Raw genomic sequence first — 15,807 nt, 5'->3', positions numbered from 1 at the left:
CGTCCGCTCCTCTCGCACAACCAGATCTGCAACGCGTCCCAGCTACCCCGTAATCATCCCGCGATCAACGCTCCCATGCCCGCGATCAGCTCCAGCGCCCGAGCCTGTGAAGCCTCCCAGCATCCCGTCTCCACCGTGTCCGCTTCTCCCGTGCTCTCAGCCATCTGCCGTGATACGCCCTCAATCTCCTCCACAGCATCCGCCCGAGCCGAAGATCACAGCATTCCGTGAAGCGTCACACCCATCAGCGCCGGATTCACTCCGTTGTCACCTCCTCTCCACGCGCGATCAGGGGAATCCTAGCTTGTCCATGGGCTCCGGGGCGATCTATATGAAGAGGGCCTTCTCGGCTGGGAGGGGGGGCGGCATCCGAAGAGAAAAGAAGAGTGAAAACAGAGGAAGAAAGAGAGGGAAACAGGGTATGCCCTATTTCCGGAAATAAAAAAAAAGAGAGAAATAGAAAAAAAAAATATGAGGAGGCTTATTTCTTTGATGGAGGGCTGATATCCTAGGTGATGGGTGAAGGGAGATCATTTGGTGTACCAAATTCTTGATGTAAATTCTAATCCTTTGCTTTATACGATTTATCTTTTGATTATGCCATGATTCTTATATGTTGAAAATTCTTTTATGATTTATGCTTATTGATACATGTCTTCCTCGATTATTTGATTCATCGTTGACGTTATAAGGCACGTTGAATGCTTAAAAAAAAAGAATTCATGTTATCAAGAACATACTCCATAATTAAATTTTCTGCTTATAGTTCTTAAAGAAAACAAAAGAATCATAGAATTTATCGCATGAATTTGATATTATCAAAGGAGATTCTGGATCCCTGCACCATCTTAATATATCCTAACTTCGATTCTCTATTTATTGATTTATTTTCTATTTGCAAAACATCATCTTAATCCACAAGTTTATTGTATTTATTAAATCTGAAATTACGCTAATAATCCATATTTCGTTCCCTGAGGAATCGACCTCGGACTCCCGAGTTATACTGCTTGTGCGATTCTCCTGCACTTGGGAGAACAGTTTTTCAAAAGCACCAGCTCTCTTTTACCGTCGTGCCTTTCTTCATTTGAAATTAAGTGACTCTAATTACAAGCATTGTCCATCTGAAGAGGAGTGGGGTAAAGTTGAGAAGATTAGCAGGTTGTTGAGTGTATTCTATGATGCTACTTTAGTATTCTCCGGAGCTAAATATCCTACATCAAACCTATATTTTTCTCAAGTTTTCTTGATTGAGCTTACTCTAAGGCAAGAGATGCAGAGTGCAGATGCTTTCATACAAAGAATGACACGGCAGATGTATCAAAAATTTGAAAAGTATTGGTCGGATCATAGCTTAATCTTGTCCATGGCAGTTATTTTGGATCCTCGGTACAAATTTCAGTTTGTGGAGTATTGTTATAAGAAGTTGAATGGGTATGGTTCTACTGAGAGCATGCACATCCGTGATTGTATGTTTTCTCTCTTTAATCAGTATATGCTTGCTTCTTCTAAAACTCCAACTACTATCACATCAACTCATGGAGATATGGAGACCGATACTTCTTCTAAAACTTCTGAGGCATTTAGAAAAGCAGATGCTTTTAAGGTAATATAAAACTTTTTTTTATCTAAAATAAATGTATTGTGCTTGTATATGGTATTGTTTCTTATAAATAACTTATTCCATTTTTTCAATAATGTAGGATTTTGATACATTTGAAAGCTTTGATTTTGTGACTACTGCACAGAAGTCTCAATTGGAACTATATTTGGATGAGCCTAGAGTTGATAGGATGTCCAATTTGGATATCTTTGATTTTTGGAAAACCAAGCAGTCTCATTATCCTCAACTTTCTCTTATGGCACGTGATATTCTAACTATTCCAATATCTACAGTCGCCTCTGAATCTGCTTTTAGTATCGGTGGGTGAGTACTTGATAAGTATCGTAGTTCTCTTAAACCGGATATTGCCGAGGCCTTGATTTGTACTCGAGATTGGGTGTTCGAAAAGAAAGGTATATGTTTTATCAATTATATTTCTATTATTTTTTGAATGAATTTATTATTAATTATTGCAATATTTCAATGTAGATGTTGAGGAGGCCGAGTTAGATGAGACTGTAGAAGATATCATAAACTCAAGTTCCTACAATGAAACTCAATCAACTCAATGCTCGGCCAATGTTGAACCTAATTCATAGTGAGATGAATCATGATCATGGAAACTCCTTTTTGGTTTTGGTTTAGATATGGATGTTGTTAGTGTTTCTTTCTTTTTTTAGTTTTGCTTTGACTATGGATGGTGTCATTGGACTTATGGAGTTATGGACCTTATGATGGTGGTTATACAATATTAAGTTGATATTTATAGCTATTTGGTAGTTTCTTATTCAATATATGAATCCTTTATAGAAACTATGAATCTTGTTGTTTTCATCTATCTCATTCTTATGTTATAATGAGACAGGTTCATTCTTATGTTATTCAATATAGTTATTTGGTAGCTATTCTTATGTCCCACTTGGTTCCTCATCCTGTCTGGATGTATATAAGGTAACCATTCATGTAGCTATAAATGAATGGAGATCTAATCATTTAGCTTGAGACTAGATTCCACTGGGTTCCTCATCCTGTTTGGTTTATCTATTTAGCTTGAAATCTGATTATTTAGACGTTCAGGCGAACTCTCCCAGTGTTGGCGTGACTCATTTGTGCCCGATATGAACTTAAATTGTGATCTGAAGTTGGTGCAGGCAACTGGTACTTGATCTGTTCGATCACATAACTTTTGTCCTCTTATATTGAGGTACCAACCTCTTTTCTCTCCTTATCTTTTCATTAATTTTCTGCCATCTGTTGAAGCAACTTTTCTGCGATACAGGCTCTTTGATTTGTATTAATCAAGTTGTATTAATCAACTTTTCTGCGATACGCTGCTGCTTTCTGGGTTATGGAAATATCATATTTTAGCAGCCACATTTTTATCAGTGTTTATATATCTGTTATTGAAAACTGACTATCTGTTCTCTTTACCACTTCTACAGTAAGTTACGGAGTGATGTTTTGAGGGAAGCAATTTCTCTCAGATTGCAAATGATTCTAGGGAGAAGAAGCGCAATTTTACTGAAACCATTGAGCTACAAATTGGTCTGAAAAACTATAACCCCCAAAAAGATAAGCATTTCAGTGGATCTTATGTTTACCTAATGTGATTTTTAATGGCAAACATCAAACAAATAACTTGTCTAATGCATTTATATTCAGGGCCTGGTTGTTCTTCTATTGGCAATTGGAGCTGATGCTTAGGGCTACACAGCAATATAAATTTAATTGGAGGTAGGATTCTTCTAATTTTGCCGACACTGGCAAGAAAAAAAGTAGGGGTGTTGCAGGAGATGATTCTCAGATTACCACTTACTAACTTCATTCCGTTGCTGGACGATTGTAGATATATCGATGCGCGACCTTTTAGTTGTTTATGACAATGTTAAGCAGCGGATTGGATGGGCCAGCGCAGAGCCGCAGACTGTAGCAGGGCTTTCAAGTCTGTAACTTACCCGTTGGAATGATTTGAGTCCTTCTTGAAAGGGTTGACAATAAGACGAAGACATGACCATCCATTGTCTCTGACTCGATGTTTGCATGCATACATGCAGAACTTAGAATGAAACCTTTCTTACTCTACCATCCGATGATGTAATATTAAATACATCAAAATTCTCATCTTTTCTCTGTGAGTATTTTGTTGCTGTGCTATCTTTACACTGTAAGCTCTTTGAATAAGGGAATGGGAGCAGCGCTTTGCATTGTGCGCTGAACATAAAAACATGGCCTCTTTTTGTACAAACTGTAAGGAATGGGATCTGTTTTCTTGATTTTTGTAATGAATGGGATCTTTTTTTTTGATTTTTTTCTTATGCTGCTTAATGTATAAAATAGGTTGGATCGGATTGGGTTGGGTTAAGGCCTAAGGCTAGCAGCCTGAGAGGTTATCTATTTATTATATAGGTTAAACGGATTGGGTTGGGCAGATTAAACGGGTCGGGTTCGGCAGGTTAAACAGGTTGGGTTGGGCAGGTTAAACAGGTCTAAATAGGTTAAATGGGTCGGATTGGGTAAACAGATTAAACAGGTCGGGTCGGGTTAGGCAAACAGGTTTACCTGTTTATTAAACAGATTAAACGGGTCGGGTCGGATTACCAATTTATTAAACAGGATAGGTTCAGGTTCTAATTTCTGACCCGTTTAATAAACAGGTAGAGTTCAGGTTTATGATTTTCTAACCCGACCTACATGTGACCCGACCTGTTTATGATCCGACCCAACCCGATTGCCACCCCTACCACCAGCGTGGCAGCCCTATCCTCATATGAGTACGTCACACCAGCACCATCTAACTAAACGGCAGACCAGATAGCGACTCCACCGGGCAAAATAGGCGGAGGGCATCCAGTCTCCGCATTTAATCGACACCCGCGTGTTTCGAACCTGGGCCACTTCGGTGGAATCAAAGCCCCGTTCCCACCGTGCTACCACCTCGGTGGTCTGGCAATAAATTTTGAGTCCTTCATCTGCATGCCTATTAAATGCAAAGGAGATTGAAAGCTTAACTCTTTTTTACAATTCAGAAAAATTTAAAAAATATAAAAATATCAGTTCTTCTTAATTATTTTTGAAAGTCATAAAAAAATTGCTTATATTTTCATCCACACACACACAAAAATCATTTTTAAAAACGGTTGCTGGCACTGGAGGCCTCTTAGGTGATCCGGTCGGATAGACCTTTGACAGTTTGGGACATCTGGAGCTCCATATCTGCTCGTGGAGTGCTCCATTTGGTGTTTTTCACTTGAGAGCCCCCACCTCCGAGTTTCCTCAAAGTCAACTTCGATGGATGCGTCTTGCAGGACAGTAGGAGGGGAGGTGCGGGCTTCATTATTAGGGGCCCAGATTCCAGGGTGATTGCGGCCGGGGGTTGCCACTTGTTTGACACATCGGTGTCAGGAAAGGAGTTGAGAGCGGCTTGGTTGGGCTTGTGCTATGTTTGGCGTGCCCTGCAGGAGAGAGACGTCCTCTTGGAGGATGACTCTGCGATGGCTATTAGATGGATTCGACAGACTTCTGGGGGGCTTGGCGACTACCATCTGCTGGTAAGAGACATCCGAGCCATAGTTTCCAACGGACTGGTGCTTTAAGCGAAGCATGTGTTTAGAGAGGCTAATGAGGCAGCTGATTGGGTAGCTTATTTTGTTGTTAACCATTCCGGAGACCACCTATGGGAGGGAGAGACGGAGTTGCCTACAGCTCTCCATGATGTATTGCTTTTTGATTTTCTTGGTTGTATTCGTACACATTATGTATGAGACTTCCATTTTCAACAAAAAGAAAATCTGTAAAAAAGAAAAAAAAATTCCATTTTGTAGCCATATAAAATATATATATATATATATATATATATATATATATATATATATATATATATATATATATATATATATATATATATATATATAATCACTAATATTTTCCTCCTGGAACTTTTGATAATAATTTTATCTAAATATTATTTAAAATCCAATATAAGTTTTAGTGGCAAGGAAAATTCTCCATATTAGGTTCCTCATATTTCTTTTCACATGCATGAATTTCAGTGGAATTTTTCATAATAAATTTGGGAAGTCCACATGCAAAAATAATAATAATAATAATAATCCAAAATAATTTTGCTTTTTAATTATTTAAGAGAAATAATTTGAAATAAATTTGAATTTGAGTAAAACTTTTCATGGGTTGAAACAGTCATAAGATGAGCCTGCTTCAAGCTCCAACTAATGCGACAATAATAGCTCAAAATCAAAAAAGAAGGAACAAAATCCTATGCATCGAATCAAAAGAGATCAGATGCCGAGCAAAATCGTGTGCATGGAATCAAAGGAGAAGACGAGAAGAATGTTCGATGCGGACAGAAATGACCGTGTATTGGACATTCCGGCCGATCTTACTTATACCCTCTCCATCTATGGGTCCGGCTCAGCTATCCCTCTAGGCTATAGCACGAACTCTCCGTCTGAGTACGTCACACCTGGCACCACCGAGACTACCGGAGGACCAATAAGCCCTCCCACCCCACATATCCGAACGAAGAGCATCCGATCTCCACATTTTATCTACGCCCGTGTGTTTCGGACTCAGACCGTGCGGGTGCAAGTAAAGGCCCAGTTTTATTGTGCGACGACCTCAGTGGCAACCTCCACAATTTTTTTATTAATGAGATCTTGAAAGTAAAATGGTCAATGATTATTAATATATTTCAATTAGTATACTTTTCATTCCATTGTTTAAGTATTAAAGAGAAACTTGCGTCCGAAGAAAACTCCACGCTTTACATAACCCCGTCGTCCTCCTCTACCACACAAGCCCTTCGTCCATCTCTCTCCCTGTATCACCGCCTCACACCGAACATCCCATCTCACTGTTTGACCGCCTCACGCCCGAGCCCCCTTGCGATCCGGCGATGGCCCCTCCGTCCCTCGGCCTCGTTGGCCCGCCGGAGATCCACCTCGCCGCCGCCGCGGTGAAGCCGGACGCCTGCACCAGCGAACCCTTCCTCGACATCATGGATGCCGGCTTCAACGCCGCCGCCCCTGCCCTGGCGCCGATGGGCCGGACGGAGAACTTTTCACCGACCTTCCTTTCCTCCGGCAACCCCTGCCTCGATTTCTTCTTCCAGGTCGTAGCCGACACCCCCGCTGGAACCTTAACATCCCTCCTCGCCGCCGCCTGGGCCCGCGACCCCCTCACCGCCCTTAAGCTCGCCTGCCACCTCCGCGGCGTCCGCGGCACCGGCAAGTCCGACCGCGAGGGCTTCTACTCCGCCGCCCTCTGGCTCCACCGCCACCACCCCAAAACCCTCGCCCTCAACCTCCTTCGCATCGCTGTATTCGGCTACCTCAAGGACCTTCCGGAGATCCTCCACCGCCTCGTCGATGGCGACGACACCCGCCAGCGCGCCAAGGCCAACCACCGGCTGTCCAGACCCAACCTCCGGTGGGCCCGCTGCCGCCCGACGGCCAACCGGGACCGCCTGCGGGAGGGCACGAGGGAGGAGAGGCTCGCCGGCGAAGCGGCCCGGGTCAAGATCGAGAAGGAGAAGGCGGAGGAGCTCAGGCGGAAGAAGCGATCGGAGATGGCGGTCCGGGCGGTCCAGCGGTACGAACGCGACCCGGAATACCGGTTCCTCCACGACAGCGTCGCCGACGTGTTCGCCGAACTCCTCCGCACCGACCTCGGCCACCTGAACTCAGGCGAGTTCGACGAGTTGTCGCTCGCCGCCAAGTGGTGCCCCTCCCTGGACTCCTCCTACGACCGCTCCACTCTCCTCTGCGAGGCAATCGCCCGCCGCCTCTTCCCCCGCGACTCCGAACCGGAGTACGCCGCCCTGGAGAACCGCCACTACGCCTACCGCGTCCGCGACCGCCTCCGGCGGGCGGCGCTGGTCCCCCTCCGCGGCGCCCTCGAGCTCCCGGAGGTCTACATGAGCGCCGGCCGGTGGGACTCCCTGCCCTACAACCGCGTCGCCTCCGTCGCCATGAAGAACTACAAAAAGCTCTTCACGAAGCACGACGCCGCCCGCTTCTCCGAGTACCTGGAGAATGTCCGGCGGGGGACGGCCAAGGTCGCCGCCGGCGCGCTCCTCCCCCACGAGATCATCTCCGACGCCGGAGACGAGGTGGCGGAGCTCCAGTGGAAGAGGATGGTGGAGGACCTCTCCAAGAAGGGAAGCCTCCGCAACTGCATTGCCGTCTGCGACGTCTCCGGCAGCATGCACGGAGCTCCGATGGAGGTCAGCGTGGCTCTGGGCCTGCTGATCTCCGAGCTCAGCGAGGAGCCGTGGAAGGGGAGGGTGATAACATTCAGCGCGGACCCCGAAATGCATCGGATCGGAGGGGATTCTCTCGAAGAGAAGACCTTGTTCATCCGGACGATGCAGTGGGGGATGAACACCGACTTTCAGAAGGTGTTCGATAAAATGCTCGCGGTGGCGGTGGAGGGCAGATTGCCTGCGGAAAAGATGGTGAGGAGGGTGTTTGTGTTCAGCGACATGGAGTTTGACATGGCGTCGGCGAATGATTGGGAGACGGACTACGAGGCGATCCGGAGGAAGTTCGGGGAGAGCGGGTATGGGGAGGCGGTGCCGGAGGTGGTGTTTTGGAATCTGAGGGACTCGAGGTCGACGCCGGTGCCATCAGTGCAGAAGGGGGTGGCACTCGTAAGTGGCTTCTCCAAGAATTTATTGAAGCTGTTCTTGGAGGGGGATGGGGTGTTGATCCCGGAGGCGGTCATGGAGGAGGCGATATCGGGGGAGGAGTATAAGAAGCTGGTGGTGTTCGATTGAATGCTGTGAATGGAGAAGAGATGCGGAAGGCAAAGGATTTTTCCTGTTCAAGGTCTTTGTGGGGTCTTATTCTCTATAAAAAAGTAGTCTCTGTCTGTCTGGAATGAAGTTGGACTTTTTGAATGAAGGAAACTCATAGTTTTGGATGGGCTGCCACCGTCCCTGTTATGCGCTCCTTGGTTAACTTGAATGGTGCAATTTGGATCATTTCCAAGCCTCTTAGTTGTGGTTTCTAATTTGTTTCCTCATAATCGATGAAAATTGATACATTTCCGCGTCTAGTTTATGCGATATCCCCACCCCTCCATCCAACCTTTTTGTTTCCGAAAATAGAGAGTTAAATGAGTTGGATTATACTTTCGAAAGAAAGCATGCCTTGATTCAGTTCTCATTTGATAAAACTTGGACTCGATCCGTATTTGGAGATCTGTGAATTGAATTAGATTCAAAAATTAGACCTGATCTATATTTTGAGCTGGATGTTGGTCTTGTTTTTTTAACACAATCTAACCTAGCTTAGCCTATATATGATCCAGGTCTAATTTAAGTGAACAAAATGGGCCCCCTCGATCTGATCCAATCCTAATTTAAGTTCGATCTAAAAATTTAAATCATATAAATCTCTTTTTCACTCTAAACTTCTTTTTCAGTTCATTGGATGATCTCAACAACTACATTTTCTCTCATCTATTTTTATTTAATTATATTAAAATATTCATGTATTATTTTTCGCAGATCAAAACTTGTGGAAAGGCCCTGCTCCGCTGAAACTGAAGTAAGTTATAAGTTAAAAAGTGAAACAGCTGATTGGTTGTTGACTTTTGCCCCACCCCCTCCCAAACAAATATTAATAATAAATTCCATTCAAATATTTAAGTTTTATTTTGGCAATCCCAATGTTAAAGCTTCACTTAATTCTTTTTTTTTTTTTGTGAACCAGCGTCCCACTTATACTAGATGTGAGTATGCCCCGAGAAATCAAAAGACAAAACACGATCGAGGCTCTGGGGGATAAGGCCACTTCCCTCCCACATAAGGGCCTCGGAATGATGAGCTACAGAGGAGGCGATCCAGTCCGCTGCATTGTTCACCTCCCGAAAAATATGTGTGACCCAAAAAGAATCAAAACTGTCTAGAAGATGGCAAACATCCCTGACTAGTGGGTGTAGATTTGGTCTGGCATGCCCGCACATGATCCACTCAATCAATGTGGCAGAGTCATCCTCCAAGAATATCCGCTGGGCCTCCAAGTATACACTAGCATATACGAGACCCTCATATGCCGCACGTAGCTCTGCCACTAGGATGAACTCATCGAAAATGCGTCGTCCCCCTGCCGCAATCAACCTGAGCTCCTGGTCTCTGATCACGAAGTTCACACCACATCTACTACCGCCCTCTGAAATACTGCCGTCAAAGTTCATCTTGAGAAAACCAGAAGGTGAGAGCTCCCAGGATACCATGGCTACCATAGCATGTCTGGGCGCTAAAGAGCTAAGGAGGGGCCCAGATGTCCCTATCCTCTCTAGCGCTCACCAGCTCAGCTGCATGTGCAAAAACTCTGTCCACCACTGATATCGGATAAAATCTTCTACCCTCAAAAATCCACGTATTTCTGTCTAGCCAGATGTGATATGCCATATAAGCCCATACTGTCCCTCTCTCTGCTTCGCTAGGTCTCTGACCTAAGTCCTGTTAGCATCTCTCATATACTATGAAAATTTCGAAATAATTTTCAGATTGCAGCGGAAAAAACATATGCGGGATCCGTTTATCGCATGAACGTGTTTTAAAACCTTTCGTTTGTAGATAGATTAGAATTAAATTATTTTAAATGATTTTAAAATTATTAAGAAGATCAGATCTTCACCTTGTGCGGGTAGATGGTCTCCGCAAATCTGATTTACGTGGTATTTGATCAAGGCTCAGTGGAAGCCGCACACGCGTCCGGCCTCTATAGGTATCCACACGAAGTAGTGAGTCGATCGAAGCCTTTGGATCTCCCCGGGGTGCTAGTTCCCTTGCAGAGAAGGCTATGGATGGCTGAAGTCCTCTCCTTTGAATCAACCTTTGATTGGCTTGAGAGGAAGAAGAAGAAGGAAGTGCCAAGGAAGAAGAAACGAAGGCTCTTCGCAGCCTTTTACTTTTCCTTGCGCTAGAACCAAAAGAAGAGGAGGAAGGAGATCACGTCGCCCTTGGTTTCTTCCCTTGTTCTTGTGGCTGAAGAGAGGAATGAGAGGAGGTTTCTTGCTGCCAAAAATCCCAAGGAAAAACCATGAAAAATTCGTAGCCCTTTTGAACCCCTCTTTTATGGTGTGTGGATAGAGATGAGCTCCTAAATTTTAGGAGCTCATCTTTATCCCTTTGTGAATTCAAAATAGGAGGGGCATGGCCCCTCCTTTTTTCTTCACGCCACCGGCCAAGGGAGAGGCATGGGCCCCTCCCTCTTCTCCCATATGGTCAGCCCCTAGTTGATCAAATCAAGTAGGGAGGGTTGGGTCCAATCCTATTCAAAATAGGATTATGTACACCCATTTTAATTTCTCCAAATTCTAATCCAATTAGAATTTAATTGAACCATGACTCAATTGAACTCTTCAATCCTAATCCAATTAGGAGTCATTTAATTAATTAGATTAAAATTAAAATTAATTAGGACATGAGAAAATCCTAATCTAATCAGGACTTATTCAAATTTTAGCCCTAAGACAATTAGGACTTTAGAAATCCTATTCCAAGTAGGATTCTAATTTAATTTGAAATCCTAATCCAATTAGGACTTCATGAATCCCACTCCAAGTAGGACTCATGATCAAGTCCAATAAATTAAATCCAATTAATTAGATTAAATTGCAATCCGATTGCAATTATTTCTTCTTCTAACCACTAACTCTTAGCGGGTTTTCAATTTATCAATCTAATTGATCATATGTGATTCTTAATCACAATTCAGCCATCGGATCGGTCAATACTTCTAATGTGTATGACCCCATAAGTTCTACTCTGACTGGTAGTGAGATATATTGCGATCTCTATCACAATATCATTGAAAACTCCTTTCAATGGGTTGAAACAATTCCAACTCAACTTGCCAGGGATCATCGACCATCAAGATGATCCCTGTGAGTCTCACCATCCACCAGTGACACCTAGCAGTATGTAGTAGCCACCCAGCAGAATAGAATGATGAACCTCTAGGTGTAGTTATCGTATGATACAGTCCTTTTATCGTGGATCTCTACAGACCGGAGGTCATAGATAACTCGTCAAACCCCGTTGTCTGTCATATGTCTAGATTTATTCGACTTGAGTTCGAGAGTAGAAAACTCTTTTTCACTATATATTCTGCCCTGGCCAAGGTCTTAGAACTCAGTCTTATAAATCACATAGGATCTCTCCTCATCTATCAAGGTCGATAGATTCCATGTAAGTGCATACCCTACTCCTACAGTGAACCTACTGCAGCCAATTTATACAACAAGGACCCATATGACTAGAGACCATGTATATGTGCAGTCAAACTACAATAACCTCACTGTGAATAGCCGAAGCACCGCAGGTCAAAGGACCAGTCATACTACTGCAACATCAAGCAAGTCACTGACGAGTGGATAGACATCCAAGTGACTTCTTGTCTTGGTCACGCTCAGTACCCTTGTTCTCTAACAAGCACCTGCACTATCACTTCAGTGTCCCTACACTGTGGACTCGAGTCTCGTCCATCCATAAGGAAAGCGATCTGTGCACTGATCGGATCGATCACCATTCTCGTAATGATTTATTGATCAGAAGTATTTAGAAATTAATCACCAATGATACATGGCTCAAATTCTCAACTCTTGAGAATATGTACCATCATCTTATTAATTTTTTTGGATGATTCATAGACACATAAACAATATGAATGAAAAGATGCCCTTTTATTATTCACTAATAATAAAGTCAAGTACAAATTTATGTTCCAGAATTAATAATGTGTCCGCCAGATTGGCTTCTAGGGCATACATCTAACAAGTCCCTCAACTGGCTCAGGAATGCGTCTGTGGAGGTGAAAGTCCATCGGTGGGAAGAAGCCAGGCCCCATACCTGAAGCGCCTGCGGACATGAGAACAAGGCATGACTGATAGTCTTCTCTTCCCCCGAGAATCCCTCACAATCAACTGGAACCCGAACCCCTCTCCTAGCTAGAGTCCCTCTAGTCGGTAGAATGCCCCATGCCACCTTCCACAGAAAGAGGGCCATTCGCAAATGTACCCGTAGCCTCCAAATCCACTACCCCTCCAGCCGGCTGGCTGACCCCAAGTCCACTATAGCCTGGAGATCACTAGCTGTGGCTCTCGCTCGTCCTGTCAAGCTCCATATCCTCCTATCAACCATCCCCACATGTGGTAGGGAGGTAGCCAACACCCTCTCAGCCAAAGCATCACCAAAAAGCCTGTGAATCCGGTCCTCATCCCATCTAATCTCCCCCGAGGTGAAAAGATCACTCACTCTAATCCCATCCAGCATAACTGGGTTGAAAAAGGTCAGCCATCTGGACAAAGGCAGTCCTGTCAGCCATCTGTCCTCTACAACATCAATGCAGCGGCCATCCCCCACTGCCCAGCAAATCCAGGGGTGCACTAATGGGGCCCGTGCACACATCTCTCGCCAGATGTAGGAGCACTGCCGCCCAGGTATAAAGACATCTCCCTCAATCCACCCCCCATACTTGGCTCTCATCAATCTACTCCATAGTCCATCTTGCTCCAAAAGATATCTGGCCACATGCCTGGTCGCCAGTGCCTCTCTCCTAGTGGTGAGGGAATGTATACCCAATCCCCCACTACTTGTCGGCTGACAAAGAACCTCCCAGGCGAGCAAATGATTGCCTCCTCCACGTGCTTGACCACCCCATACAAAGCTCTGAATCAATTGTTCCAGTGACCTTAACAAGGCAATAGGAACCATGGTATTTGAAAGTAAGTATATGGGTATGGAGCTTAGCACTGACCCGACCAAGATAATCATGCCCATCATGGATAGGGTGCTCGCCTGCCACCCCTCCAGCCTCTATCGGAAACTCGGCTCCAACTCCGAGCAATCCCTCCTGCGTAGCCGCCGACCGATGATGGGAATCCCGAGATACCGCAGAGTGCCCTCCTGCTCACCAATCCCTAGTATCTCCGAAATGGCACCTCTCAGCTATGGATCAATCCTCGAGCTGAAGTAGATTGCCTACTTGGCCAAATTGATCTGCTGTCGAGAAGCCCTGCGATACTCCTCAATGATCCTATGAAGAACCTGTGCCGACTCCCTACTCGCCCTTGCCATCAGGAGGCAATCATCAGTAAACAATAAATGAGAGATCTGGAAAGTACCTGTCGTCGGCCTGTAGGGCTCCACCACCTGTGCCTCAGAGGCGCTACAAAGAGCTTTGGATAGGGCGTTCGAGGTAAGGATGAAAAGTAGAGGTGACAACGGGCATCCCTATCGCAGGCCCACTGAGGACTTAAAGAATCGCGTAGGCATGCCGTTCACCAGAATAGCAAAGGAGGGTGCCTGAATGCAGCACACCATCCATCTGATCCACTGATGATGGAACCAAAAAAGCTCCATAGATTGTATCAAGAAATTCCAATTCATTCTATCATATGCTCTCTCCATGTCCAATTTGATGCCCATCAGCCCCCTCCTGCCCGAAGCATGTCTAAGATCACACATGAACTCCTATGTTATCAGTACATTATCAGAAATACTCCGCTCCCCAATAAAGGCTCCCTGCTCAGGGCTAATCAGCTCAGCTAGTATACCTCTGACTCTCCTCACTAGGATCTTAGCAATGATCTTGTAGAGAGTGGTGCGCAAGCTGATCGGTCGGTAGTGACATGGCTCCGTAGCGTCCTACCTCTTAAGAATAAGAGTAATAAAAGTTCTTTTCCACTCACAAGGCATCCTGGTTGAACTGAAGCACTGTAAGATAGCCTCGGTCACATCTACCCTGACTATGTGCCAATACCGTCTGAAGAAAATCGAGGGAAAACCATCTGGGCTAGGAGCCTTGTCCTCAGCCAGGGTCCAAAGACTCTCCTGAATTTCTGCTGCCGTCACTGGCCTGATCAGCTCATAGTTCTCCTAATATGAGACTCTCCTCCCTGGGGTAAGCTAGGTGGTAGCCCACTGTTACTAGTCTGCTCTGTCCATCTGGACCTGAAGAACTCCTCCAAAATCCCCCTAACCAAGCCTGGATCATCAGTCATCTGGCTACTGCTCTTCCTGATGCTGTGGATTCTGTTCCGCTGCCTCCGAATAATAGTGTCCTAGTGAAAAAAAACTTGTGTTGCGATCACCCTCTAAGATCCATTGAACCCGCAATTTTTGTCTCCAAAAAATCTCCTGCTGTCGCAAAAGGGAGTGATGCATAGACAACTCTGCTTGAAGCTCCATCTGCTCACCATCAGTCAACCCACCCCTCTGCTCCTCTTTGGCCTGAAGATCGCCGATAGCTATTTTGGCTACTTCAATCTTTCTAAAGATATTCCCCACCTCAAATATGTTCCATCTCCTCAGGGCCTTTTTGTCATCTCCAACCTGCGGGTGACCCTATGCACTGCATCTCCGCGCACCGGTATCTACCATGCCTCCCTCACCACCTCCCAGGATCGTGGATAAGAGAGCCAGAGCTTCTCAAACCAAAAAGGGTCACTAATCCGAGTATGAGGAGAGGTGCTGATCAATACATGGCAATGACCTGATGCAATGCATGGCAAATGGCTTACCCTGAATTCCGGCCAATTCTGAATCCATCCCGCCATAGCGAAGACCCTGTCAATCTGCTCCCATACCCTAGCACAACCCAGCCTGTTGTTACACCATGTGAACCTCGGCCCGGAGAAACCTAGGTCCACCAGTCCATTCTCCATAATAAATTCCTGAAACTCCCTCACCTCCAACTTGTGAGTGAAAGGCTTGCTCCCCCTCTTCTCCATAAGACTATCTATGCAGTTAAAATCACCAGCCACTATTATTGGGTATCCTTGATTGATTAGACAACTCACCTCCTCCCATAGTCTCCTCCTTTCTCTGAAGTCAGTGCTAGCATAGATGGCTAACAAAACCCATGGCGGCCCACTTCTATCAAATATGACCATAACTACATTCTGCCTGCATTGATTGAAGACATCAATTTTACAACCTTTCAACTTCCATGTAATAATGATCCCACCTGACATCCCCCGAGATTCAATTGCATAGAATCCCCATGATAGGGGCACCCTTCTTCTAGCTTTCTGCGAGCTTCTTCCTAACAATCCAGTCTCTAGGAGCACACAAATAGTTGAGTCATACAGGTTAACTAACCTTCGGAAGGCTAGGCTGAAGGACAGCTTCTCTGCCCCCCGGTAATTCCACAAGAGAATCTTAATGACTGGGG

General features: G+C 45.1%; 3 protein-coding genes across 5 annotated transcripts; 2 read left to right on the top strand and 1 right to left on the bottom strand.

The window, feature by feature from the left end:
* Window positions 1–753: 753 nt before the first annotated feature.
* Window positions 754–3,886, top strand: LOC103723377 (zinc finger BED domain-containing protein DAYSLEEPER-like). Of its 3 annotated transcripts, XR_005507853.1 has the most exons (6): window positions 754–1,606; window positions 1,704–2,016; window positions 2,093–2,807; window positions 3,046–3,148; window positions 3,266–3,337; window positions 3,450–3,886. XR_005507853.1 is itself a non-coding variant. In XM_039117946.1 (3 exons), the coding sequence occupies exons 1-2, from the start codon at window positions 1,274–1,276 to the stop codon at window positions 1,929–1,931; spliced, it is 561 nt and encodes a 186-aa protein (XP_038973874.1). In that variant the 5' UTR covers window positions 771–1,273; the 3' UTR covers window positions 1,932–2,016; window positions 2,093–2,410. The 3 variants fall into 3 exon arrangements, 1 of the variants encoding a protein (XP_038973874.1); XR_005507852.1 differs by having other exon boundaries at window positions 3,046–3,337; XM_039117946.1 differs by lacking the exons at window positions 3,046–3,148; window positions 3,266–3,337; window positions 3,450–3,886 and having other exon boundaries at window positions 771–1,606; window positions 2,093–2,410.
* A 2,459-nt stretch (window positions 3,887–6,345) lies between these two features.
* Window positions 6,346–8,611, top strand: LOC103723376. Its single transcript, XM_008814268.4, has one exon. The coding sequence runs from the start codon at window positions 6,516–6,518 to the stop codon at window positions 8,394–8,396; it is 1,881 nt and encodes a 626-aa protein (XP_008812490.2). The 5' UTR covers window positions 6,346–6,515; the 3' UTR covers window positions 8,397–8,611.
* A 738-nt stretch (window positions 8,612–9,349) lies between these two features.
* On the bottom strand, window positions 9,350–9,859 carry LOC103723382. The gene has a single exon (XM_008814277.2). The coding sequence runs from the start codon at window positions 9,857–9,859 to the stop codon at window positions 9,350–9,352; it is 510 nt and encodes a 169-aa protein (XP_008812499.2).
* Window positions 9,860–15,807: the final 5,948 nt, after the last annotated feature.

This window comes from Phoenix dactylifera, unplaced genomic scaffold (genome assembly GCF_009389715.1).
Source record: "Phoenix dactylifera cultivar Barhee BC4 unplaced genomic scaffold, palm_55x_up_171113_PBpolish2nd_filt_p 000288F, whole genome shotgun sequence".
Classification (NCBI taxonomy): Eukaryota; Viridiplantae; Streptophyta; class Magnoliopsida; order Arecales; family Arecaceae; genus Phoenix; species Phoenix dactylifera.
This window is presented reverse-complemented; position numbering and strand designations above follow the sequence as displayed.